General features: G+C 37.7%; 1 protein-coding gene across 1 annotated transcript in view; it reads right to left on the bottom strand.

The window, feature by feature from the left end:
- Positions 1 to 17860, bottom strand: part of pcsk2 (proprotein convertase subtilisin/kexin type 2) — a 37133-nt gene extending 19273 nt beyond the window's left edge. The window contains exons 1-5 of the mRNA XM_017462834.3: positions 17441 to 17860; positions 15613 to 15717; positions 9132 to 9245; positions 8263 to 8371; positions 8047 to 8084 (exon numbers count right to left, since the gene is read on the bottom strand). Coding sequence (XP_017318323.1) covers positions 8047 to 8084; positions 8263 to 8371; positions 9132 to 9245; positions 15613 to 15717; positions 17441 to 17623 — 549 coding nt within the window. The 5' untranslated portion in view covers positions 17624 to 17860. The remainder of the gene's footprint in view (positions 1 to 8046; positions 8085 to 8262; positions 8372 to 9131; positions 9246 to 15612; positions 15718 to 17440) is intronic.
- Between the last annotated feature and the right edge of the window lie 7086 nt (positions 17861 to 24946).

Raw genomic sequence — 24946 nt, 5'->3', positions numbered from 1 at the left:
AATCCTACAATAGCCATAAGGGTCTTTTTTATGGCCTTAAAAATGGCAATGGCAATTCACTTTATTGCTTTGAGATGGCAAGTTCAAAACCCAATGTTCAAAACTGTTCAAAATGTGAGCTGTTATCTGGAAGATAAAGATAAGGCCCTGTCTCTCAGCAGGTTGTTGGTGATCTGAAGCATATTAACTCTCTCCTCAATGTGTTTAGCTGCCCTAAGCAGCAATTCGAAAGGATGTGGTGGCTTTATGTGTCTCCAATTAAACGTGTTATCCGCATCGTCACAGATAGGAAATAGTCATGAATTAGGGGAGAATTAATTAGTGGACAAGCATCCACCAAAATAGGAGAAGAATTGGGTAAAACTACCATTTGATAGAAAATAATCCGGAAATATTCGTTTTCTACCTTGAATTTTACTTTTGTATTGGATTGAAATATGAATTCAGTTTGAATTTACAACATATCAAGTGAAATGAATCAAATGAATATCTTGAAAAACATTTACGGTACTTACTGGGAAACGCTCTTTTCTTCTGATTACAAAAAGTTTTCACTAAAGTTTACAAAACATTCCAGAACCTGCCATTTATAACTGAATACTCAAATGTAAGCTTAGTCAATCACTGAGTAAACCAAATGACATTTACCTCAGAAACACTCAGCGCATTTGTCTCTGGCTAACGATTTGCTAACAATTTAATTAAAAGTCACTCTTTCCTCAGAGGCAATGCTCAGGCACATCTGGATACCAAACGGGCTACTTACACTCAAATTATGTGAGGAATCTTGTTTAATTTTCTAAAGAAGCAGTTGGGATAAAATGTCAAGTGGGGAAAAAAAACAACCTGCTGAAACAGATGTAGCAGAGTAAACATTATTTGGGCTGCATTTACATTGGGATATTTTGACACAGATGTGATTTTTAATTTTTTATTTTTGTACATATAAGACCTGACCTGTATCCTGTTCCGGTTTTTACATCATTCCACAGCCAAAAAGGGCTTGACTGGAAATAGCATCTTTTTAATCAGTAGCATCACTGTGATTGAACATGACCCCTAACACACGTGAGATCATTTTTGTAGCATTTGAGTGAAATATGTTGAGAGGTCTTCAAAGCATCACGCAATATAAGGATGAGGCAGACTAGGAGAGTAAAAGACTCCATACTGCTGCTCTGGCCAGCACTACATTACTTCTGTTGACCTCCATTTAATGAAAAATGTGATTGAGGCTGAGAAGTCAGGAGTTGCAAAATGGAGTCAACGCCATTGACAATTGAGAATGAGTGCTTTAAGTTTTGAATTTTGAATAGAAAAATATTCCACGGTTTGTCTGACTATCTGAATACACAACTTTCCCATCACATGCATTCTTTTGCCAAGCTATCATTCTGAGTAAATGCATTTATCTGTCACATAACAGTGACAATAACTTCAGAATGAACTGAAAAATCAGATGACCGGATATCATATATCATATTTAGAACTTCATTTGAATTTGGTCCATATTGGATGTGTAAAAAAAAAAAAAGAATAAACCTGATCAGAGCTGTTTACACATATGCAATAATATACGATCTGTGTCGGAAGTAAGCTTGAGTGTCTTGTACAGCACCATGGCTCTCGGTTTCTGCTCCTACACTGATACACTGAGTGGGTCTGCTAGTGCTACCTCTCTCAACACTATTTTCTGTGCTTTGCATACTTTCATAATCTAAATTGCCCAGACAGCATTGAGAGAGTGGAATTCATTAGGCTATAGTTGAAAATATCATACATAGAAACCATTGATGGCTCCAGGGATAAGTATTCTGGCTGGCATTTGCCTGGATGAGTCAGTGAGAGACAAAGGGCAGCCTCTCATCTCCGTGCTCTGTGCTGTGTAATGACATGCTTGGAGCAGGTATCTTGGTGTATATGACTGATGGCTGAGCGATATTGACACTACCAGGCTGCATCGGATCACCATCGTGGTCTAAGGTGGGCAGAAATTGCTGACATCGATACCATAGAGACAAGCTGAGTACAATCTTTTCACACAGTTTCAAATGTCACAGATATACTAGAACACGGTGACTTTCACGAAAATCTCCACTAGGTTTGCATAACAATTCTACCGTGATTCATTATCCTCTAGACAGACAGCAGTAGGTTATTCAATTACATATTTAATAACTACTTAATTTGGAGTGGCATAACTTTCCAGTATGATTAAAAAAAACGTCAGTTACGATTATACATAGCTCATTAAAAATTTCTACAGACAATCTGTCCCCATGTTCATGTTTTTGAAATATGGCTTGCTGTGATTTCAAACTGCTCCTACAATACAGTGTTAAAGTTATTAATTCCAAGGCTCTGTCGAATTCTCGAATCAGAAAGGTGTGGATTCATTTTCGATAACAACACGGCTCTGACAGTGGTTCCGGCTGTACCATAAATAATAGGTTTATATTAATGCGTTTGTTCTAATATGTTATCGTTTCTATAGTAACAGTTTGTTCACAGGGACTTCGATGGTGACTGTGCAACATTAACTACGCTTAATAATAAACTGATTAAAAAAGTGCCACTAATTATTGTTTATTGATGTTAATTACATATTTATGGTAGGTGTCTCGGTTGTCTGGTCTTTATAGTGGCCACACACGGGAGAGTCTTCAGGAGTTTGCACTTTCTGGTTTCTTTGTAAAACGCAAGTTGCTTTATTTTGCCTTATTAACTTCAATAATAAAAAATTCAGGGAAATAATCCATGCCAGAGTGTTGTGATACATTACCACTCATACTCTTCATTCATTCCTTGTACTTTGAAATGGTTATCATATACAACATTATCAGTAGTAATTAAGCCCATAATATAGATCATAATGGTATCGGATATTACCGGTAATCTCACAATCAAGTATATTAACTTCTAAAAACCATTTGGCATGCAGCATAAATATGACCTGAAGAAAAATTCAGTTACAAGTATTTTAAAAATAGAATTCAAACTAAAAAATGATGGCACAATGTATTACTAGACATTTAAAAGTCTTTAACTCTCTTGAAATAGGCTACCAGCAGGAACAATAACAGACCGCATGTCTAAAGTGCTCAAGTTGATTACTGGAGATCTGAAATAATGGGTTACTAGCTGCACCATTACCCTTATATCAGGGAAAAGACTGGTCATTACTGAAAAAAAAACAAAAAACTTTCTTAGAACAATTCACAGGCCACCAGACTATAAATACCTTTTCTTAAAAAAGGCAGAAAAACATGCTCCAGAGATTGCCTGTGCTCAGCATGAGGTACAATGTCTATACAGTATCACCAACTTGTATGCCTGAATGTACGTTGTCAATATGTGCTCTTCCATTTGCATGTCCATCTAATTTAGGAAGAAGTGGTTTGTGACAATGGATTTTGATAGGGCAGGATGACAATAATGATGCCATAATTAAGTTGTTGGGATATCACACTTGACTTATGCTATAGGCTGCTATCTACTGAATTTTTAGAGAAACCCGATAAGCAGAGAAAGCAAGAATTGAATGAACAACAAAATTGTACACCAGTTTTCAAAGAAAGAACCGAAAGCCAGTGACCTTCAGCACAGATGAACAGGCCTACACAAAGTCAACCAATACGATTCCCAAACATCTCTGACACCCCACTGCTCCCTCTCTGTTTAATGTTCCTCATTTATAAAGAATGTCTTTGGATTGCAGCTTTATTGGTGCAATTATGGTTTTGGATTGCAGATAATTACACTCCAAAGACACATTAACAGCCTAGCTAGTCATGTAGCTAACTAGATAACAGTGTAGATTAAACATGCTAAGCACATCCTTTCTAATCAGGGAAAGGGCAGAAAACCATGGACTAAAAAGATTGCTCTTTCTGAACTTCCATTCAAATGGATGTTTTAAAAAAGAAATTCAACTGTGTTCAGTACAGCAGGTGTGATTCCCATCGCCACTGTCACAGTATGCAAGATGAACACAGAAGAGGTCATTTCATCAACTGTCCTGTCCACTGCTCCATCCCTATTCGTAAACAAAATGCTTGTAGAGAGAGCATGGGGCACCGTGAGTCGTGGCCCAATGGGCCGCTATTAGCACTGGTTCTATATTTTGACCACTAGGTGCAATAATTACTCGATGGAGCTAAATGGGGAGGTGAACAAGTCAAAGGAGGCAACATTGGCTTATATGCAGCTGTCAAATGGCACTCAAAAGAGTTAATTAGTATTTCAATTAAATTTAATGCCACTGAATTTACGTGTCCTTAAAAAACTGACAATAATTGTATTTATGCTCATTCCATTGCATGAATCAAAGTACAGCATTTGTATTGTATCAAGCGCCTAAAAGCAGGTTCCAAGATACAGACAAGAACAGTGTTCACAGGCAGCGGTGATCATATACAGAAATATCTGTAAGGAACCATCCAAATGAACAAATCTGAGAAGATGGATAAAGAAGGAAGGTTTTATATATACACCATACACATTCACACTCACAGTCATTCACACCCAGGGGCACTGTATTGTAGCCAATCTACCTATTGGCATGTTTTGTATTTTGGAGGGGTTTTTTGAGGGGAAGAACCCAGAGAACCTGGAAGAAACCCACACAGACATAAGAGAGCATGCAGTATACTGTATATATGGTACATAATTTATTGGTTATATAAATAACACATAAAAAGATGAGTGTGGGATATTCCTTGTGTGTAAAAGATATCAAGTTATTGCCATGGCAACTTATAAATATACATAAAGCTGCACAGAGTTGAGCACTGGCAGCTTGTGCTTGTTATCTGTTATGTCTGGTGGAAAGGCAGAGAAACAAAGAGAGAGAGAGAGAGAGAGAGAGCGAGAGAGAGAGAGAGAGAGAGAGAGAGAGAGAGAGAGAAGGGCCACCTAAAAATGCCGCCTAAAAATGCAGTCAAGTGCAATCATAAAACCTACATACCGCTTCAGCTAAGCAAATTCATCAAGATTTATTTTCTTAGTAGACTATAAATGACCTTCCTCTACTAAAAATAGAGACAAATAAAGCAGTGTGTCTTGGTCCTAGGGCACTGTAGAACTGGAATACTGTGTATGCTGCGGCAAAGATGCCTGCATGTGTTCTGATAATTCAGAGGGAACGGGGAGCTGGAGCTCTGGGTGGAATTGGTGCTAAATAAAACAGTAGCAGCAAGTAGGGGAGAAAAAAGAAGGCGAGAGGAAAGGAGAGGAGGAGAGGGGGGAGGAGGCAGTAAATGACTGTTTCAGCCTGGCTCGGCAGGAGACATCGACCCAGCGGAGCGTGCGCTGGCATCACCCAGCGCCATAGATAAGCAAAGGTTATTTTTGGGTTAAGGCTCCTCCATGTTCGAAGGCATGGTGAGACTCACAGCCCACACACTACACTCGCAAGACTCCAACCCTGAATCAGGACTTCATATAAGCTGAACATGTACTTGTTAAATCGCCTGGTGCCTTTGAGAGGGTGCAGCCAGTGAAGAAAGAGAAATATAAAGATTGGAGAGATGTTTATTCTATCTGTGGCAGTCAGGTCTGAAATCTCTACTGAGTGAGATTCGTGATGGGAGAATGGCAGCATTTATTAATTGCCAAGGTGCAGTCTGATCCCATCTCACCACGCAAAAGAAAACCCGTCATTAGTTCCAGGTAGGATTGCATGCACAAGCCAAATGTGTCTTCGATGGCAAGGAAAGAAATATCTTTCCAGAACCTACTGGAACATACTGTATTTCTTCAGGCTTAAAGGATGTGACTGTTAGCTTCTGCCTCTATTTTGGCATTTGGTGGTACTATAAAAGAGCTGCAGCTCTCTAAATCACACTCGAGATGTGTTTGCATCTTGAGAGGCTAGTCAACGTATGATTCAAGCGAATATAACTATGCTTACATGCACAGTAAAGTATACCGATATGAATTGGAATTTGGTGATATTCTAATTAGTATTGAGTCATTTAAACACTGAAATCCGGTTACCCGATTCAGATTAAGACAAGATTCTCATTCCTCAAATTCTGAATCCCACCCCTGGAAGATGCCTGTTTTAATCAGAAACGTGTTGCATGTAAACACCTTATTCAGAAAATCCACTGAAAGGAGATATATGCGCATGCTCAGTCCGCATGGAATTGTACATGCTAGCAGATACTTAGCTGTAGGCTAGGCATTTAGGAATGGCAACTCTAAACGGCTAAACGGACGCAACCATGTATACAGGAATATTCCGATACCTGTACGCATATAAACATCGTATTCGGAATATGGCTGCAACCCGAATATAGACCTTAAACGGAATTTGATGTGCATGTAAACGTCGTCTATGACTCAGGTTTAGCTTTGTAGTTTGTAGCAAACATTAGCCACAGAAAGCGATAAATAAATTACTTGAAATCCAGCTCTTCTCTCCAATCATTCTATTCACCTTATTTCTCTCAGAACAGCATTGAAAACACTGCAAGATTTATTATTACATTAAAAAAAAAGAATCACTGTATTCATTTCTCAGGTTGGAAACTGAGACAGGTTACAAAACATTCATTTAAAAAAGACAGCACGCAAAATGCTTCTCCCTTCCTTGAGAATGCGATTAGCTGTTCCACCTCGCTGGCTTGCTGAGTCCTACAATTATGTAGGCTATTGTTAATAAAGCGTTCTATAAATCCATTGCTCTGAAATGTCTTGCTATTATAGAAGTTAAGTATTTTGTTCCGCTTCTTCCTGCATCACATTAGATTCGTACTGGACACATCTCAACTAATGAATATTTATGACCATCAGAGGTCTGCTTATGAATATTAATGAATAGTAGACATTTTCAATTAAAGCTGGTTATTAGTTGGAAAAGCAGAGAAAGGCTTTCCAGGAGAAATGGTTACAATGACTTCGAAAATAATGTTTGGAGTAAAATTATTGCGCTGCGTTTCACAGACATTCAGGAATAGCAGGAAACAATAAAATATAGTACATTTACTACAAATTGGATTCTAGTTTTTAGTACTAAAACAAATAAGGTTTCTGTTCAACAAATTACCAACCTAGATTAAGATTAAGAGTACCATGCTATAATTAATTTATCTTAAGTGTAATGCTGTAGCATCTATGATTTTGGCCAATTTTGTACTAAACAGCACTACAACAAATCAGTAGCTCATTGAGGGGGAAAAAAACCCACAGTAACACTGCCTGTATGATTTAGAGTTATTCAGAACAGCTGATTCTGTGAAAATATTAGACACCTGTCCAGCCACAGGAGAAAATAAAATAACTACACTATGGGTGTAACATAATGTCACTGTCTGTATAGCGTGTGGCTTAAACCGGAACAATTCATTAATTTATTTAATTATCTGTTTTATTTTATTTATGTAATTTTTATTAAATATCACCCCTACCACTATATCCCAGGAAACACTGTAAAAAAAAACATGGTGTGTATGGTAGCATGAATTCTGCTTCTGACAGCTCCTCAACCTCAGCTACATCGCTCGAGTTCATAAATTGGTCTCGACCTAAACCTAACCCTCTTGCACAGATATTATTTTTCTTTTTTAACTGCCCACAATATTACCTAACAAATTTAGTTGGTTCTATTTCTAAAAATAAAAACTAAATAATAGCCTGATTTAAACCACCACGACCCGGACTAGGCAGTTACTAAGGGTGAATGAATGCTTCAAATGCATCACACATTAATGAACATGGTCTTTCTTTGTCCCCTGAGCTTTGAATCTGACCGCCTGCTCATGCCTGCATGAAAGTAAAAACCTGTTCCCACAGGATCCCAGTCCCAGAGTACATATGTAGTCTCAACCAGATGCCTTGAGAGAAAAGCTAGCTTATCCAATTAAAAAAAGGTTAATTTGCAGGACTTCAGCAAAGAAAACAATAATGTATTCGTGGCTTACAAAAAAAATTGTGCACCTCCTATTGGTATTTGTATTTGTACCAGTTTAGAAATAATGTTTTTTTTTAATTATTATTTGGTTACATCCCTATAGTATACACAAGAGGATTATGTATACTCACATAATTGGACGCAAGGTCTGGGTGTAAATAATCGATACCTGTGAAAATTGCAAAACATATGCTTTATCAGTGGTATAAATATAATACATAAGCAAAATAGATCATTCAAAAGTATGTCACTGAAAACAGTAGGTAGAAGTTAACTAATTAAAATGGAAAATTATATATATATATATATATATATATATATATATATATATATATATATATATATACCATCATCCATGATGGCGATGGTCACTCCTTTTCCAGTGTAGCCCATCTTCCAGGCCTCAGCCACGTTGAGGTCCAGCCCGGGGGTGCCGTCCGCCTGCCCTGTATTTATCTAATCAACAACACAATATGGACCTGTTCACATGAGCTGAACACTCCAGGTGTGTGGACATTATAAAATTAGTCACAACCATAACAATGTTACAGGGCAAAATAAAGGTCACTGATAATAGACCGGTTGCTGGGAGACATTTAAAAATGACAATCTCAATAAAGGTGACATTCTGTTTTCATAAAGCAGACATAGTACCCAGGAATGATAAAGTCATGGAGGAATAGAGAAGGCTTGTTGAAGATGCTGGCTCGAGGATTACACTGATCGCCGAAGAGAAAAAATATTTAAATTAAGATTATCAGCCGGGTGCACACTAGCTTAGTGGATAGCCCGTTCGCCCCACACTGCCAGGGTTGGAGGTTTGATTCCTGCCGCTGTCCTGTGTGTGCAGAGTTTGTACGTTCTCTCCGTGCTGTGGGGGTTTCCTCCGGGTACTCCGGTTTCCTCCCTCAGTCCAAAGACATGCATGGTAGGCTGACTGGCATGTCCAAATTGTCCATAGTGTATCAATGGGTGTGCAAATGTATGTGATTGTGGCCTGCGATGGATTGGCACCCTGTCCAGTGTGTACCCCGCCTTGTGCCCGATGCCCCCTGGGATAGGCTCCAGGTTCCCCCCACCTTGAAGGATAAGCAGTATAGAAAATGGATGGATGGATGGAACATTATCAGCCATTCTGATTGATTTGTCATGAACAGCTATGGTACTGAAGGTCAGGCATAAAGGCATGAAGACAATAAAAGTTGTAATTACTTACAAGGTACCACTGCTTGGTAAAAAGTGGATCATTCAAACCGATGTCAAAGTCATTGATGTCTCGATAGCCTCTCTTCTGACGTTCGAATCCCGCCTGTAGAATCACTTTTTTTACCTGAGACATAAAATAAAACGCGCAAGCACTGACATTTTCTGAAATCATTCACAAATAATTTTTTTTACTGAAAATATCATAAGAAATATGAGAATTCATGAGATTTCCTTTTGGATATGAATGACACATTTATCACTCTGTTAAATCTCCTGGGCTGTACTCCATATCACAACAGAAGCTGAAACCTACAGAGACCAGACCCATATTCAGCAGACAGTATGTGGTGTGATAAGACCTTCGGAACAAAGAATGCCTGTATTGTGCTCTCGGATTTGCATGTTCTCTCGCTTTCATCGAACAGACATTGTGCAGATTAAAGGCAGGGCTAATTTAAGAAAGGCTTTGAAAGCTCTTTGATAGCCATCAGAACAATGACTATATACAATATTGTATATTATATAAGGCAATAGAACAAACAAGTCCTCACAATTGCTCTGTGTAATTTCGGGTTAATAATATGCCATTCATGTCAATGAATTCTTTATCAATAGTTGCCTTAGATATAAGGTGACGCCAGGAAATACAGAATAAATGAGCAAGTCTGTAATTAAAGAGAAGGCTGTGTCCCTGGATAGTCCTGGGTTTTTTTTTTAACAGGAAAGGATGAAATTGAAACGATTTGACATTGTGCTGTCAGTATGTTCAACACCTGAATATGCTGAAATGGTATCCTTCTTTAAATATAGTTATACACGAAACCATGATGAAAAATTGTGCAAGTCATGGGAAGCTAACTCACCAGGGATATAACTTATGTAAAGCCTTCCATATTAGAACTTTCATAAGATAGAAGAGGAAGGACTGGAGTTGTGTATGATTGAATATGTATCTATAGACCACGTCAGGTTCCACTCCTGTCAACCAAAAACATGAGTCTACAGTGAACACAGGCTCACCAAAATGTTTTTTCCAGTATTCAACTGTCCAGTTTAGGTGAACCTGTGCCCAATGTAGCCTCGGGTTCGTGTTCTCGGTGGACAGGTGTGGAACCTGATGTAGTCTTCTGCTGTTGTAGGCCATCTGCCTCAAACTTCAATTTCTTACATGTTCTGAGATTCTTTTCTGCTCAACACAGCTGTAAAGAGTGGTTACTTGAGTTACTGTAGCCTTAATGCGATACCATTGGATAATCCCAAATATGATAAAGATCTCATTTTCGATTGAAGAAATAATAAAAATGTGTCATATGTTGCCCATTTTTGTCAGTATATGCTGAGTATAAAACCCTAACCCTACCTGTCATGGATTTATGGGTAGCCTATTAAGTAAGCTGTCAAGAATAATCCTGAAGAACATGCTGTTGAATTTTATTATACTAAATTCGCTGGGTGCTTTAATACCATCATATATTGGTTATTTCAACATGTCATTCCCAAAAGATTTCATTAGCTCCCCCTCTTTAAATAGCAGTCAGATATGCAGATCAGCGAATATCGCCAGCTGTCGTATGGCATAAATGAGATTCGACGGGAATCTGTGGGAGCAGGTAGCTTGCTAAGTACTGTTTTAATGAAATTCTTGGCAAGGCTTTGAGAGAAACCGTTTAAAGAATATGAAATAAAACGAGCAAGAGAGGTCTACTGTATCGAAAACAGACCATTTCTTCTCAATTAGAAGTGAGCATTCCCAGCAGTGCCCTCTTTTCTACCTCAGCACGCAGTTTACACATTAAAAAAAATGCATCTCATGTAGTTAAATGTCAGTGTGCAGTCCCTGAAAACTGCTGTAAAATGGTTCACTGTGCTTATGCTAATGCTGGGAAATTCACGAACATGAAAATATCCTGGTTGGAACAAGTGGTGAGTTTAACAGTCAAAGATTTTCACACGTGTTAGGATTTGTATGAATTTTGTGTTGTCGGCCTTGGTTTTTATTTTGTGATAAATGGTACATACATCTCACACATTTGGAAATAAAATTTTCAAAAATATTTCAAAATTCTGAAAGAAAAGGTTGACTCACTGGCAGCTGTTTTGCAATTATTTGTGTGCAAAATTGCACAATGGCATACCAGGTGCTTCAGAAATGTCTGAACCTATGAAACCTTATGACATCAAATTTTCGTATGTTTTTTTTTCGGATTTTCACAATAAAATCAGATCCTCGTGATAACAACTAATCTTATCTCAGATGCTACATTTTGAGCACCATATTATCTCTGCTTAAGAGGAGAATGTGGAGCAAGAAGGACAAATCCATTGAGTATATTGATTTCACATGTGTAATTTGATATTTCTTACTCATCAGGATATGCTGTTACAGAAAATAATCCATGACGGGATGGTGTTTAGTGGCCAGACAAGTTACTCTTACCGCCTATAAGTGGATAATTTTCCTATAACAGCACAATGACGGGTTTTATTCCTCTTATACCACAGCAGTGTGCCAATGATTATTATTTTTTATTTAATTATGAATGGCACATTATGGTTTTTAAACATACATAGTTACCTTTAATGTTATGGAACATCCATGGGACAAGTTCCTGGTTTAGATAGTCAACAACTTATGATCAATCCGATTTGAGAATTATGGTATAAGATATATTAAATGCTGGTACAAGAACTACAATTATTTCCCTTTTCAGTGTACCTGAACAAAAAACAAACAAACAAACACTATAAGCAGGAATTAAGTGAACCCTGCTTCCCTAAAACCTTCAAGTTTATGTCCTGTCCAAAATTCATATTCTCCCCTCAGCTGCATAATTTCTCCAGCCTTACAGGATAAATAGTAATAGCATGGCAGCACATAATACTATAGTGCATAGATTTTTTTTGGATGTATAAAATGTAAAACATGGATAAAATTGGGATTTGGAAAGTGTCATGTAATATCAGAGACGGAGCTCTGGACTACAGTTCCCAGCAGCCACTGCACCACATCATCATGTCACATGACCACCTGCACCTGAGTTTCATTCTTGTTAACGAGCACTTACAGGTATTTATAGCCACAGTTTGCACTACACTGGTTGTTTTACATTTGGCTTTCTTTACTGTTGGTCCTGTTACTGTGTTGATGGCCTTTTGTTTATGTTTATCTTTATCTTTATCCTATGTGTTTCGCCACAAGGTCATAGTGTCTTTTTGTGTATTATTTTGGTCTTTATTAAAACTTATAATCGGCACTTGCATCCGTCTCTACCTCCAATCGTGACAGAAAGGACTGGAAGGCTTCCATTTTTTCCTTAATAGTCTATGCACTGTGTATTTGACTGACCACAGGCTTGTTCAAATTAATAGAAAGTCTGAAATGCATAACCAAAGCAATAAAAGGTTCAGCCTAGGAGTTTCTCAAGATTTCATTACAGCTCTGCAATCATTCTAAATACATCAACAGGTGGTTTGTATGTGGTATCTGTCTGAGTTATCAGCACAACCAAAGCAAAAAATAGCACATTGTTAAAAGAATGCACACTACACATGACTACTAGGGGCTTGAAACCAAGTCTGGGAAATATTGTAGCATAAGTGTTGAGTCCAAAAGGTTAGACAATGGCTATTAATTTGTAAGAAAATCTGAGCCAGGAGTAAATCCTATACATTAAAAAAAATCCAGTAGGTTGGATAAGCTATGTATCATCACAACACAGAGAACACATATAAACATCCTCAATGATCTATGCATCTTCCTCTCTTATCAAGCTCAGCACTTCTGCTCTTCTGGTGTGAGCTATAGGACATTATTTACAATAGCCTGTCTGATCTCTGGCAGTCACCGCTGCTCTTCAAAATGGTACCCAAGACCTTTTCAACCAGTGTTTGCTTCATGACATGTAATAAAGTAATGACTCAAACAACCAAAACATAAAATCAAAAGTCTGTACTCTAAATTGTTCTTTCTACATACTCTGGCATATTCTGAGGTGTCGTAGGTAAAAGGTCATACGTAGCCTATAATGAGACAGTTACTCAGCAACACAAAAGGACAAAAAAGGAAGACATAAAGAGGATCGAGAGCATAGCAAACACTGCGATTGTCTCAGAGAAAACAACTAACTGATTGGACAGTGAGCATGAACTGAGCCGAAGTAGGAAAACCGGAGTACAGGATCAATATGAGGCACTCTATATCAAACCCTTGAATACAGGTTAAGACTTGAAAAAGCTCGTCTATGTCCTTGCATTGATTGTTGAAAAGCTAACCAGCACAAGCCTGAATAGTCCTTTGCTTAACGTTTATTGATGCCTGACACAGAATTTGTTGAGAAGCCGATAAACTTGATCATTTTAGATTTCAAACACAGCTGTTAAAAGCGTTGCTCGTGTCACTTTAAATACTAATGGTGCCAAATACCAACATCACTTTAAAAAAAAACAACTCTGTAGTAGCTTTAGTAAATATGTGTTCGTTTTAACACCGTTCCATAAGCGCTCCAAACTCTGCGTGTTCCTGCATCATTACCTCTACTGTTCATATCACATAGCTATACTTAATTTCTTCATTCACAATGTTTTGTACAGAACAAATACACTTACTCATGCCATGTTAATAGGAGCACTTGTTCCCTTGTTCATTCATGCAATTATCTAATCAACCAATCATGTTGCAGCATAATTCATAACGCCATGAAGATGCAGGTCAAAAGTTTCCATTATCAGAATAGGCAACAAATGTGAACAAATCTCAGTGACTTTGGCATGGTTGGTGCCAGACAGGTTTAGTTTGAGTATTTCAGAAACTGCTGAAAAGCTCTGGGGATCTGTGTAGCATTTAAACAGGATGGTGTGAAAAACATCCAGTGAGCAGTAATGAGAGATGTCAGACGAGAACGGTCAGACGTAACAAGGTTTGACTTAACAAGAAGGATACTGTAACTTAAATAACCACTCTTTACAACCGTGGTGAGCAGAAAAGCATCATGGCGGATGGACTGCAACGGAAGAAGATGGTATCATGTTCCACTCCCGTCAGCCAAGAACAGGAATCTGAGGCTACAGTGGGCTACAGACTCACCGAAACCTGACAGTTGATGATTGGGCAGCCTATACATAGTGCTTATTTAAATCAGTATACATATAAAACATACAATGATTCAAAACTAAGCGTACACCATTTTAAAAGTGCATGACCACCAGCTCGTACAGCTGCTCGTAGACTTAACAGTGTTGAAACATTTCTCTTCCAGTTAAGACTTCAAGGTTTATCAGCTACAAAATTCTGTAGAAAAAAACATGCTCATAAATATGTTTGGAATTTTTGTGCCTTTTCAAGCCTATCCCGTCTTGTGTGTAAATTTGCTGATAAATGCATCGCCTCAGCCGGAATTCTCATCGAATAGCTGCATAAACACTACATTCATTCTTATTCACATGTGTATGATGACGAGCCTCAGTCTATCCTAAAGGCCATGTGTGCATCTAACATAGCAATTTGCATAAATCTACACTCATGAATTACTATATACAGTAGAGGCGGAAGCAGCCGAACTCATGATTCCCATGATGTCAGAGGAAAAAGGGAAAGTAAATAAGAATTATTTCAGAAAACTAGTTTAAGTATGCCATAAAATGCAAAGGAGTGATTCGGTGTATAATCACAGTTAACTGTATATCTCCTTATATGGCAGAAACATCTGTTTTTATTTCTGCTACCCTACCTATTTGCCAAAAATCAAAAAGACATCCACCTTTCCAGCAAGTCTGTGCAATATGTGACGTGTTTTCTCTGACGAGAAAGCTGAGTAAGGCTGCCTGCCTTAATTGTTACTCACTAGTATGTTAGTTTTATAGCGTATATCATGCTTTTTTTTCATTTCTGAGTACAAACCATACCATGTCTTTATTAACAAACTCTAAAGAAGTTTTATGTTTCTCACTAACAGTGTGTTACTGACATGTTTGTTGATTTTTATTGAGAAATACTTTACGTATCAAATTATTTACTATTTTACATTTCAGAAAGGTACAGTGTGTACTAACTGGATGCCGAGCAGGACGAGGTTTTTTTTTTAAATATCATTATACTGCATATGAACAGAACAAAAATGTATATAGTGTTGCTCAATTTTCATTTTTTTCCCCCATCAAATAATTTTATAATGATATTTAAACTCTTCCAGGAAAGCATTAGCCTTGGGATTGGCCCTGATGATAAGTACTGATAAACAGCACGGACATTCATATATGTCGATTTATGTATATATAAATAGACAAAAATACTGTTTGACAAGCTACAATGTTCTCCCACCCTCTTTAATATTATTATGTACAGTATACTGTGATGAACATTATTATTAAGACCTTTGAAAACATGGTGATCTAATTTTTTAGGCTGCATCACCCTCCCCTATTAACTATTGTTTTCCAGGGACTGGAATTGGGCCGGTTTCTATGGGAACTAAACACTGAGCTTGTAGGCTCACCCGTCGGTCCTCATCCAGATGCTGGTGGCGACGAAGACTGCGTTTCCTCTTCGTTTTAGGAGGGTCCCGGGGGTAGAAATGAAAAAGTCTCTCGCCGAAGGGAAGCTTGAAGAAAAGACAAACAGCTTGCATAAGGTTCTGTAAAAATATCTAAGGTGTACATGGCTGTGCATTAGCGGCCAGCGACGGAACAAATATAATACGTTCATTATGTTCAATGAAAGATTTGATCAAGGTCACTGAATTGACCGTGATAAATGCCCTTTTTTCTATCCAGATGAATTCTTACTAAAGATTTTCGACTATGTGTAATAGTGTCTTACTGGAAAAAAGACGACAACCAGACCAAACGTCAAACGAGGCCCAAGAGTGATAAGTAAGATAAGTAAGTAATCTTTGAGATATATGTCCAGTTTACAGATTTAAATGCACATGGGAGTGAGACAAAGTAATTATAGCACAATTACAAAGTTGAGTCGATGCATCATTTCTGTGATACAGTATGTGAAATCTTCTAAATAGAAAAATTAGGCTACAAGCACGGGAAATTTTGAATGCCTGACCAGACCTGCTTTCCACATCATTAGATGTTGTAACAGTCCACTGCACACACACACACACACACATACACACACAGCTCATATTTTGACATTTGACCAAACTCATTATAACATTAATAATATCCTCAATTCACTAATAAATTTGCTTTATGATTACTGAATAAATAAGCGGCAGGACACGGGAGGGCAGTATGCTTCAGAAATGGATGACTAGCAGTGGATGTACTTTAATGTTGTGTGAACAGGCAGTAGTATTTTCTATTATCAATAAGAAAACTTATGTCTCTTAATCAAATCAATGGACGCGAGGCACTGGTTATGTATATCTCACATCCTGCACATCCATCCATCCATGTGATTGGACAATTTCTGACGTCATAATGTAGCCTACTGTTTGGTTCTGAACTACGGCTATATTGTTATATATGTATAGTGTGGCTTAAGATTACAGTGATACTGATTGTACAGCCTGTCTTAAAGATGTCATTTTAAAGGTGATTTATTTGGAGGTTCATGACTGCTAGAATTGCATATACATGAATATACATATACACATACATATACCGATCATTTTAAGGGTATAGTATGGAATATATGTAAGGGAAATATGTTCTCAACATATATACCTGCACACGGTTGATTTGAAACTGAACTGGAAACCTGTCACGATTTATTTATTTATTTTGGCAACTTTAATCAGTAGATATGATCCAAAGACATGTCAGGTTTGGTGACTGATATGAACATACAGTAGTTTGCAAGAGGCTGTTTGAACATTGCCTTTTATTTCCTAAAAAAAAAAAGAAAAAAAAAAAGGTATATTCTTTGTTTAATGTACTGTATACTGATGTTTTCATGGTTAAGTGTTAGAGTTAAGGTGCAGTTCTGTGTGTTCTATAACACTCTTGTTAGTGAACAGACAACTCATTAGATCTTGGTTCGTAAACTTTAACTGGCCACAACACAAAGCCTCATTTCAGCTGAGAAGGGAACAAGAAGAAAAGAAAAGAAAACAAGAAAAGAAAACAAGTGCTGGCCAATTGTCCATCTCCTTTGTAAACTTTGTGCATTTAACTGAACAAACGACTCTTGCAAAGGCTTTACAGAACATCTTCTTAATTCGGCATATGTCTGACAGATCAAAACTATGGGCTGTTAAAGGATGTTTTGGCTTTGTTAGTAGTCTTCAAGTTTCAGCAGCAAGCAATCTCGAGCATAAATAAGAACCTATTTTTGGTGTGTTTTGCAATTTCGTGATCAATTCTTACCTGTCTGGCACTCCCAAAGCCATACTCAAGTGCAAGTTGGTGTGCATCTTCATTCCCTCCCTCGTGTAATTGCACTAAAAGATGGTTTGTGAAAATTCCCTCCTCAGTGGCTCCGGTGAAGAAGAGCAATGCAGTAAACAACAGCAGAGCGACTGCTGTCCCATATTTCACGGTTCCGAGCATCGCGCCTCTTTTGCGTCTCCTTGTTTTAAGTGATTGATTGTTTTTTTTAATGGTTTGTTTTTGTTTTAAATAAAAACGAGGCGCCTGACACGACTTTTATCAGGGTTTTTCAGGAGTCATCTCGTCGTCCTGTGGATTGTTTTTTTTTTTGCAGGCTGGAAAGAACGTTCGGAACGTTCGGTCGGTCGTGCGCTGCGCGAGATGAGGTGCGCGCGCGCGGGACCCAATCTACATTTCTCAGCTCGAGCGCTTTCATCTATAATTCAGCGGCCTAAACGTGCGGGGTCTCACTCACGTGACGTTCCGCGGCGTGCTGGCCAATTGCGCTGCGGTGGGCGTGGTCACAAACGATCGATTCTCCGCCCCTGTTCTTTCTCCTTGCTATAAAAGAGGCTCCTTTCAGCACCCTGGAGAATTCCCCCAATCAGGTTCAATTAAGAATGAAACGCTCCATGTCGTTTAAAACCTACAGAATTTGGTTTTACTTTTCTCTCTCGCTCTCTCTTAATTAATCTATTAATTGCTGTTAATTAATTTATTAATTATTTTACTCAGTAATTACTCAAAATTCAGGAATTGTTGTACTATTCCTACATCACAGCATATTCACACAATATATTTTCATTATAATAATAATAATAATTATTAATTATTATAATTAATGAATTGTAATAATAATAATCATCATCATCATCATCATCATCATCATCATCATTATACAGCATTCATAGATACATCATTATATTCATTGTCTACCTACACCAGTATGACCTGTCACACAGAAACAGCACAATAGACACATTACTCACAACACTCAAGGTCTTCTCCCAGGCTCCTAGGACGTAGTGATAAGTCTTCACTCATTAAACACTATTCCAGTCACTGTATGTTCTGCACCATGACACTGTTATAACAGTCAGTGTTGTTTTGTATTCATTGTGTGGTCTTCATAGTACCTGTGCCCACTGTAGCCTCAGATTCCGTTTCTGCTCTTGTAGCCCATCTGCCTCAAGATTTAACATGCTGTGAGATACTTTTCTGCTCACTGCGGCTGTAAAGAGTGGTTATATGAGGTAGCATACTGTAGTCTTCCTGTCAGCTCAAACCACTCTCTTCTGACCTCACTTATCAACAAGCATTTCCGTCCATAGAACTGGTGTTCAGTGGATGTATTTTGTGCTGCGGTTCACTGTATGTAGCCTATTGTATGTTCCACACTGTTATACTGTTCTATAAGTTGAGTCCTGCCATATTTACTATGTTGTCCCCATTGTACCGAGTTTACTTTTAATTGTCATGTACCTTGCTGTTCATTTGCACTGCAATGGTCCTAATTTACACTACATGTTGCCTGATGATTCACTGCTGTAACTTTGTATAATATGTTGCACAAAGGCTTTAGAAAACACTATTCTACTGTATACTCATATATGGCGAGATGATAATAATCTTCTCTCTCTACTCGCTGTTTGTCTATTAAAGCAATAAGCCACTCGAGGGTTTGCGTTACAGTGATTTTATCACGTGTAAGAGTGTGAGGCACGATGTGAAGCACAGTGCCTAAAACCCCCTTACCCATGATAAAATCACTGTAATGCACACTCTCAAGTGGCTTATTGCTTTAATAAACTGTCAACAAAAACCATATGATAAAATCCAGTGTTCAATAAACACAATCTTTTGCTCCTAAGCAACATAGTAAGCAAAAATTAAGGCATTCCACGGACAGATCAATAGCTTAAGTGTAACAGATTTATTGCCTTAAAACCTTACACATTAACACAGAATTCAGTTACTGTGATGCCTCTTAGTTCTGCGTATAACCAAGGATTTTTCAATGGATTCAGAAGCAGGTCACCAGGTTTTAGAACCAAAACTATCCATTTTATTTAATTTTTTTCTTCCTTGATGGCAAACACTGTAAATGTTTTGGAGCATTGCAGGAGTGTGGTATCAATTTTGGTTGAAATGTCTAGACTTATGTGTCTTTCTGGAATAGTGTGTCCTTTGCATTTTTTGCTGCAAGAGATTTATAGTCTCTAGAGTAATATGCCTTCTGGGTATATGTACCCCATGTGTGCCATGTAGGAAAGGAGGAAAAAGGAACATTCTTTAGGCTTAATACCAGATGGCTCATTGCTGCTTATATAAGTGGTTTATATTCAATTCAATTATACTCAATTCTGTTCAATTCAGCAAGCTTTGGTTGTGTTTCATTAAAAATAATGTACATAATGTCAATAATGGCTTCCGCAAAGTATACAATGCACAAAATAGTGTTATTGCCATGTATGCAATTTTTGCAACATTATGCAACAAAATTATGCAACACCTATTTATGCAATTTTGTACATTTGAAAACTTTAAGTAACAAAACAAATTAACATATAACATAACATAACATAATGTAAACATTGCAGAGGTAATATATATATATATATATATATATATATATATATATATATATATATATATATATATATATATATATATATAAAATAAAACAATAAAACAATAAAACTTTTGGTATCCTCAAGTTTTGGTGAGTAATTTGCTTAAATTAAAGCTAGTTTTGTGACACAGAATATCTAATAAAAGGTCTAATTTCACATCAGCACAGCAAATATCACTATACAGTTATAGACATACAGTACATGTACATTGAGGAACATTATTCTGAAATTGTTCCACAAATTGTTGATGCAGTTTTTCGCAGATTGGTGAACCTCATCTTTACTTCTGAAAAACTCTGCCTCTCTAAGACTTATTGACCTGTTGCCAATTAACCTCCAGCTGTTTCTTTTTAGTAATGATTACTTTTCCAGCCTTTTGTTAACCCCTGTCCCAACTTTTTTGAGATGTGTTTTTTTTAAATGTTACATTTCCTCAGTTTAAACATTTGATTTGTTTTCTATGTTCTATTGTGAATAACACACATTTATGAGATTTGAATGGATTTATGAGATTTGCAAATCATCATATTCTGTTTTTATTTACATTTATTTTCATTTTACACATTGCCCCAACTTTTTTGGAATCGGGGTTGTATATTGCAGATTGCATAACATGAGCTGATGGAAATACACAACAATATACGTTTACCTCTTAATTGGAGGTTTAAGCCTTAAATCAGAGGACCAATGGCATATCAGGCAGGTGGTCATAATGTTTTGGCTTATCGTTGTATAGTAACACAGGAAGATCGATAAGGGATATGGTATGGCGCAAATGTGAATAAATAAATGGCTTGTATACAGTACACTACATGACAGATGCTAACTACTATGCAAAAACATGACAAGAAACACAAATATCCACTCTTGACACAGAAGACAAGATAATACTGCTGTGTTTTATTCCATTTAAGTTTAATTCATTTGACAATATTCTATCAGTGCAAAATGTAAGAGTGAATATAACTCAATATAGACTCTACTCGCCAAATAATTACTTGGTTTTTCTGCTACAGTTACAGACTCGTCGTGCATTAAACTTTTTTAGCCATTCCAGACATACCGAAGCGTTGTAAGAGAAAGAGTGAATATACCACTGGTGAGGGACTTTTAAGCTCACATTGTGTTCCATTACAAGAATCAGATCCTTGCATAAGTCTTTTTCTTTGTACGATGCAGCCTGTGAAGAAAACGCTAAGTCTGGCAGTGTCTGGGCCGTCTCTGACTATGCTTGTGTTTGACTGTGGGAAATAACATGATAAATTATTTTACAGTTTAACTATATAACATGGATACGGCACTGAATACTAGCCATAATTTGATGTACTGTCTATATTAACTCTGTGGCTGAATTAGGTCTGAACTTTGCCACTACAAATAATAATATATTTCACAAGGTTTGCAATGTAATAACTCCCTATTGGGTTCTGTTCCTGCCAGCCAACACCAATCTGAGACTACAGTGTGCACAGGCCAAACAAAACCAGACAGTTGAAGATGGGAAAAAGACCAGGAACTGTCCAGGTTGGGTGAGCCTGTACTCACTGCAGCTCAGATTCCTGTTCTTGTCTGACAGAAGTGGGACCTGATGTGGTCTTCTGTTATTGTAGCCCATTCGCCTGGTGTGTTGTGCATTTTGCGATGCTTTTCTGCTCACCATGGTTGTAAAGAGTGTTTTATTTGAATTACTATAGCCTTTCTATCTGTTCAAACCAGCCTAGCCATCTCTGGCTCTTCTCTCCATGGACCTCTCTTATCAACAAGACATTTCCACCTGCAAACTGCTGCCCACTGGATGTTTTCTGTTTCTCACACCATTCCATGTAAACTCTAGAGACTGTTGTGTGTGAAAATCCCAGAAGATCAGTAATTTGTAAAATACTCAAACCACCCCATATGGCACCAACAGGCATGCCATTGTCACAGTCATTCTGATGTTTTTGATCTGAAAATTAACTGAAGCTCTTGACCTGTATCTTCATGATTTTATACATTGCGTTGCTGCCACATGATTGTCTGATTGGGTAATTGCATGAATGAGTAGGTGTATTGTTATGTTTTATAAAGTGTATAGTGAGCGTTTGTGCATATACAAAGCACTACTGTTTTATTTTGCTAGCTTATGGGCTTTACAGGTTCGAGTATAAAAACAAAAACAAAAACAGTGTGTCAAACTTTATACTGGTTCTGTACTTCTAGGCACTTGTAGCTCTATATTTCATTTTATTTTTGTAGTTCAGATCTTCTTTAAATGCTGACTTGTGGCTTAATTAACATTTGTCAGGAATTTGCACTATGAAAAGTGGCTCAAAAAATGTTCAAATGGCCCCTAAAGGTAATTTGCTGATAAGCTAAGTATAAAACTCTGACCTTGTTTCCAGTGGTCAGCTTCAAAACCCAACAAAGTCTGATTGACACTATTAATATGTGTGCCTGTCTTAAGTCGTTCTTTCTCTCTTTCTTTCTTTTTTAGTTGTCCCAAGGATGGGAGAACTGTTTCTTGTTGACCCAAGGAGGATTTATTTATTTGTATATTTTTAAAGATATTTCATTTGAACTGGTCCTTCTTTAATCATCTTATGAACCTCCTATTCACTCACTTGCTTTTAGTCATTGTCTAATAACATTTCTGTAAACAGTTCCACATTTTTGAACATGCAATTCTTACTAACCTTATTAGCTGGGTCATTATCATATTGAATAATATCATTGCTGTATTATGTGTCATTGTGTTTGATTTGGAAAACAAATTGTTGTTAACAGGTATTATACAACAGCACAATTGAATTCTCGAACACGATTGGTCAGAAGGTGTTGATTCATTTTCTATACCAGCAGAATTCTGCCAGCATTTCTGGCTGTGATTCAAATCACAGGTTTTTATTAATGTTCTTGCTCTATAGTAACAGCTCTTATTCACAGCGACTTATATGGCAGACGATCTACATAAGTCTAATAGTAAATGGATTAAAAAGATATTGTTATTTAACAAAGAAAACATATAATCAAAGTGTTCTGTTCGAGATGTTTATTTAGCTGTTATAATGTAAATGATAACAGGAATTAACTTGTCTCATGGGTGTTCCATAATATTAAACATATCTATAAACAAAAAAGCATGGCATTATATGCATGAATAAATAAAAAATAGCAATTGTTGGCAGATTGCTGTGGTATAAGAGAAAGGAAACTGTTTCACCGTCGTGCTGTAATCAGAACTTAGATATCCACAGAACATCCTTAGATACTGCAATAAGAATATTTGAACACTATCATGTCTAGGCTGTGAGCATGGTGCTGCTTTTCTGTTGGAGGCTACCTGCCTAATTGTAAGAAAACTCCTGCTAATGGCACGGCATTCTTTTGAATGCTGTGCACAGATGAATCAATTTGCTTGCACCGATACCATTACATGGCTTTTCACTGAGATGAAAAATAAATCGTTTTCATCCTGTGCCATCTTATATGCTGATGTCTTGAAAACTGTGCTGCTGATAAGATCTATAGACATCATAGTTTAGTAGTGATTGATATTTTCAGACAGGTAAAGAAACCTCAGCTGCCTGGAGTGTATGATGATGCAAGCTGATACTGAGCTGATCAAATAACCAGAGCCTTTCCTCCCCATATGCTCACATAAATTCTGATCTTGTGAAGCATCTTTCTCTGTCCAGAAGATATTCGGTGCTCATGAATCCTGCATGCACACACACACCCAGACATTCATTTGTTACAGGAAGAATAAATTATTTGCTTTGCCAGTCTGTAGTGTTTGAGTTAAATAGCCCCCCCCCCCCCCCCCCCCCAGTGTACTTCCAGCAACTTTGTAGCCTGTTACTCATCTATTTAAATCTGACTCATTGAAATTGATAACACTGATTACATTATTTCCACATGCTAGCAGTCCTGTCAATTACTTGAATAAATTTCATGGTGTAGTCTGAAAATTGCTGGATTAAAAATAGCCCTATCTGGGTACAATTTAGGAGCCTAACACCGACTCCAATATGGATTAAACCAGCATGGGTTGTTTTAAATCAGTGAGGCTGGGTTAGGATGTTGGCCCAGCATGCTGGGTTGATTTTTAAAAAAAAAAAATCAGTTTGTGGTTAGAGTGCTTTTTGTGAGCAGACTAACACTGGCTACCAACAGGGCTGTGGGGAGCCTGGAGCCTATCCCAGGGGACATGGGACACAAGGCCGTGGACACCCTAGATGGAGTGCCAGCCCATCGCAGGGCACAATCTCCCACACACTCACACACACATTCACACACTATGGACAATTAGATGCCTATCAGTCTACAATGAATGTCTTTAGATTGGAGCAGTGCTCTCCGTGCTTTGGGGGTTTACTTTAGGCACTCCGGTTTCCTCCCCCTGTCCAAACACATGTGTTGTAGGCCGATTGGCATTTCCAAATTGTCCGTACTGTGTGAATGTATGTGTGAGTGTTTATGCGATTGTGCCCTGTGATGGTTTGGCACCCCATCCAGGGACGGGCTCCAGGCTCCCTCAACCCTGGGTAGGATAAGCGGTACAGAAAATGGATGGATGGATGGATGGATGGATGGATGGATGGATGGATGGATGGATGGATGGATGGATGGATGGATGGATGGATGGATGGATGGATGGATTTGCTTTATCAGGTCACCTAAAGCTTAAACTTTTTTTTTGTATATGCTTCCATTAGAGATCATTTGGAGACCCAGTATATGTAATAAAAGGTCTAGTCTCAAATCACTACAGCAATATCACTATACAGTAATAGCACCATACAGACAGCAACAAATGTCTTGATACCAGAATTACTCTGTTGCCTGGGAAACAAGTAGAGCATGTTTCTGCAGAATGCAGAAGGTGTGTTTT

The sequence above is a fragment of the Ictalurus punctatus genome, chromosome 3, assembly GCF_001660625.3.
Source record: "Ictalurus punctatus breed USDA103 chromosome 3, Coco_2.0, whole genome shotgun sequence".
In the NCBI taxonomy this organism is placed as follows: domain Eukaryota; kingdom Metazoa; phylum Chordata; class Actinopteri; order Siluriformes; family Ictaluridae; genus Ictalurus; species Ictalurus punctatus.
Note: the sequence above shows the minus strand (reverse complement) of the source record. Positions and strands in the feature narration are given on the sequence as shown.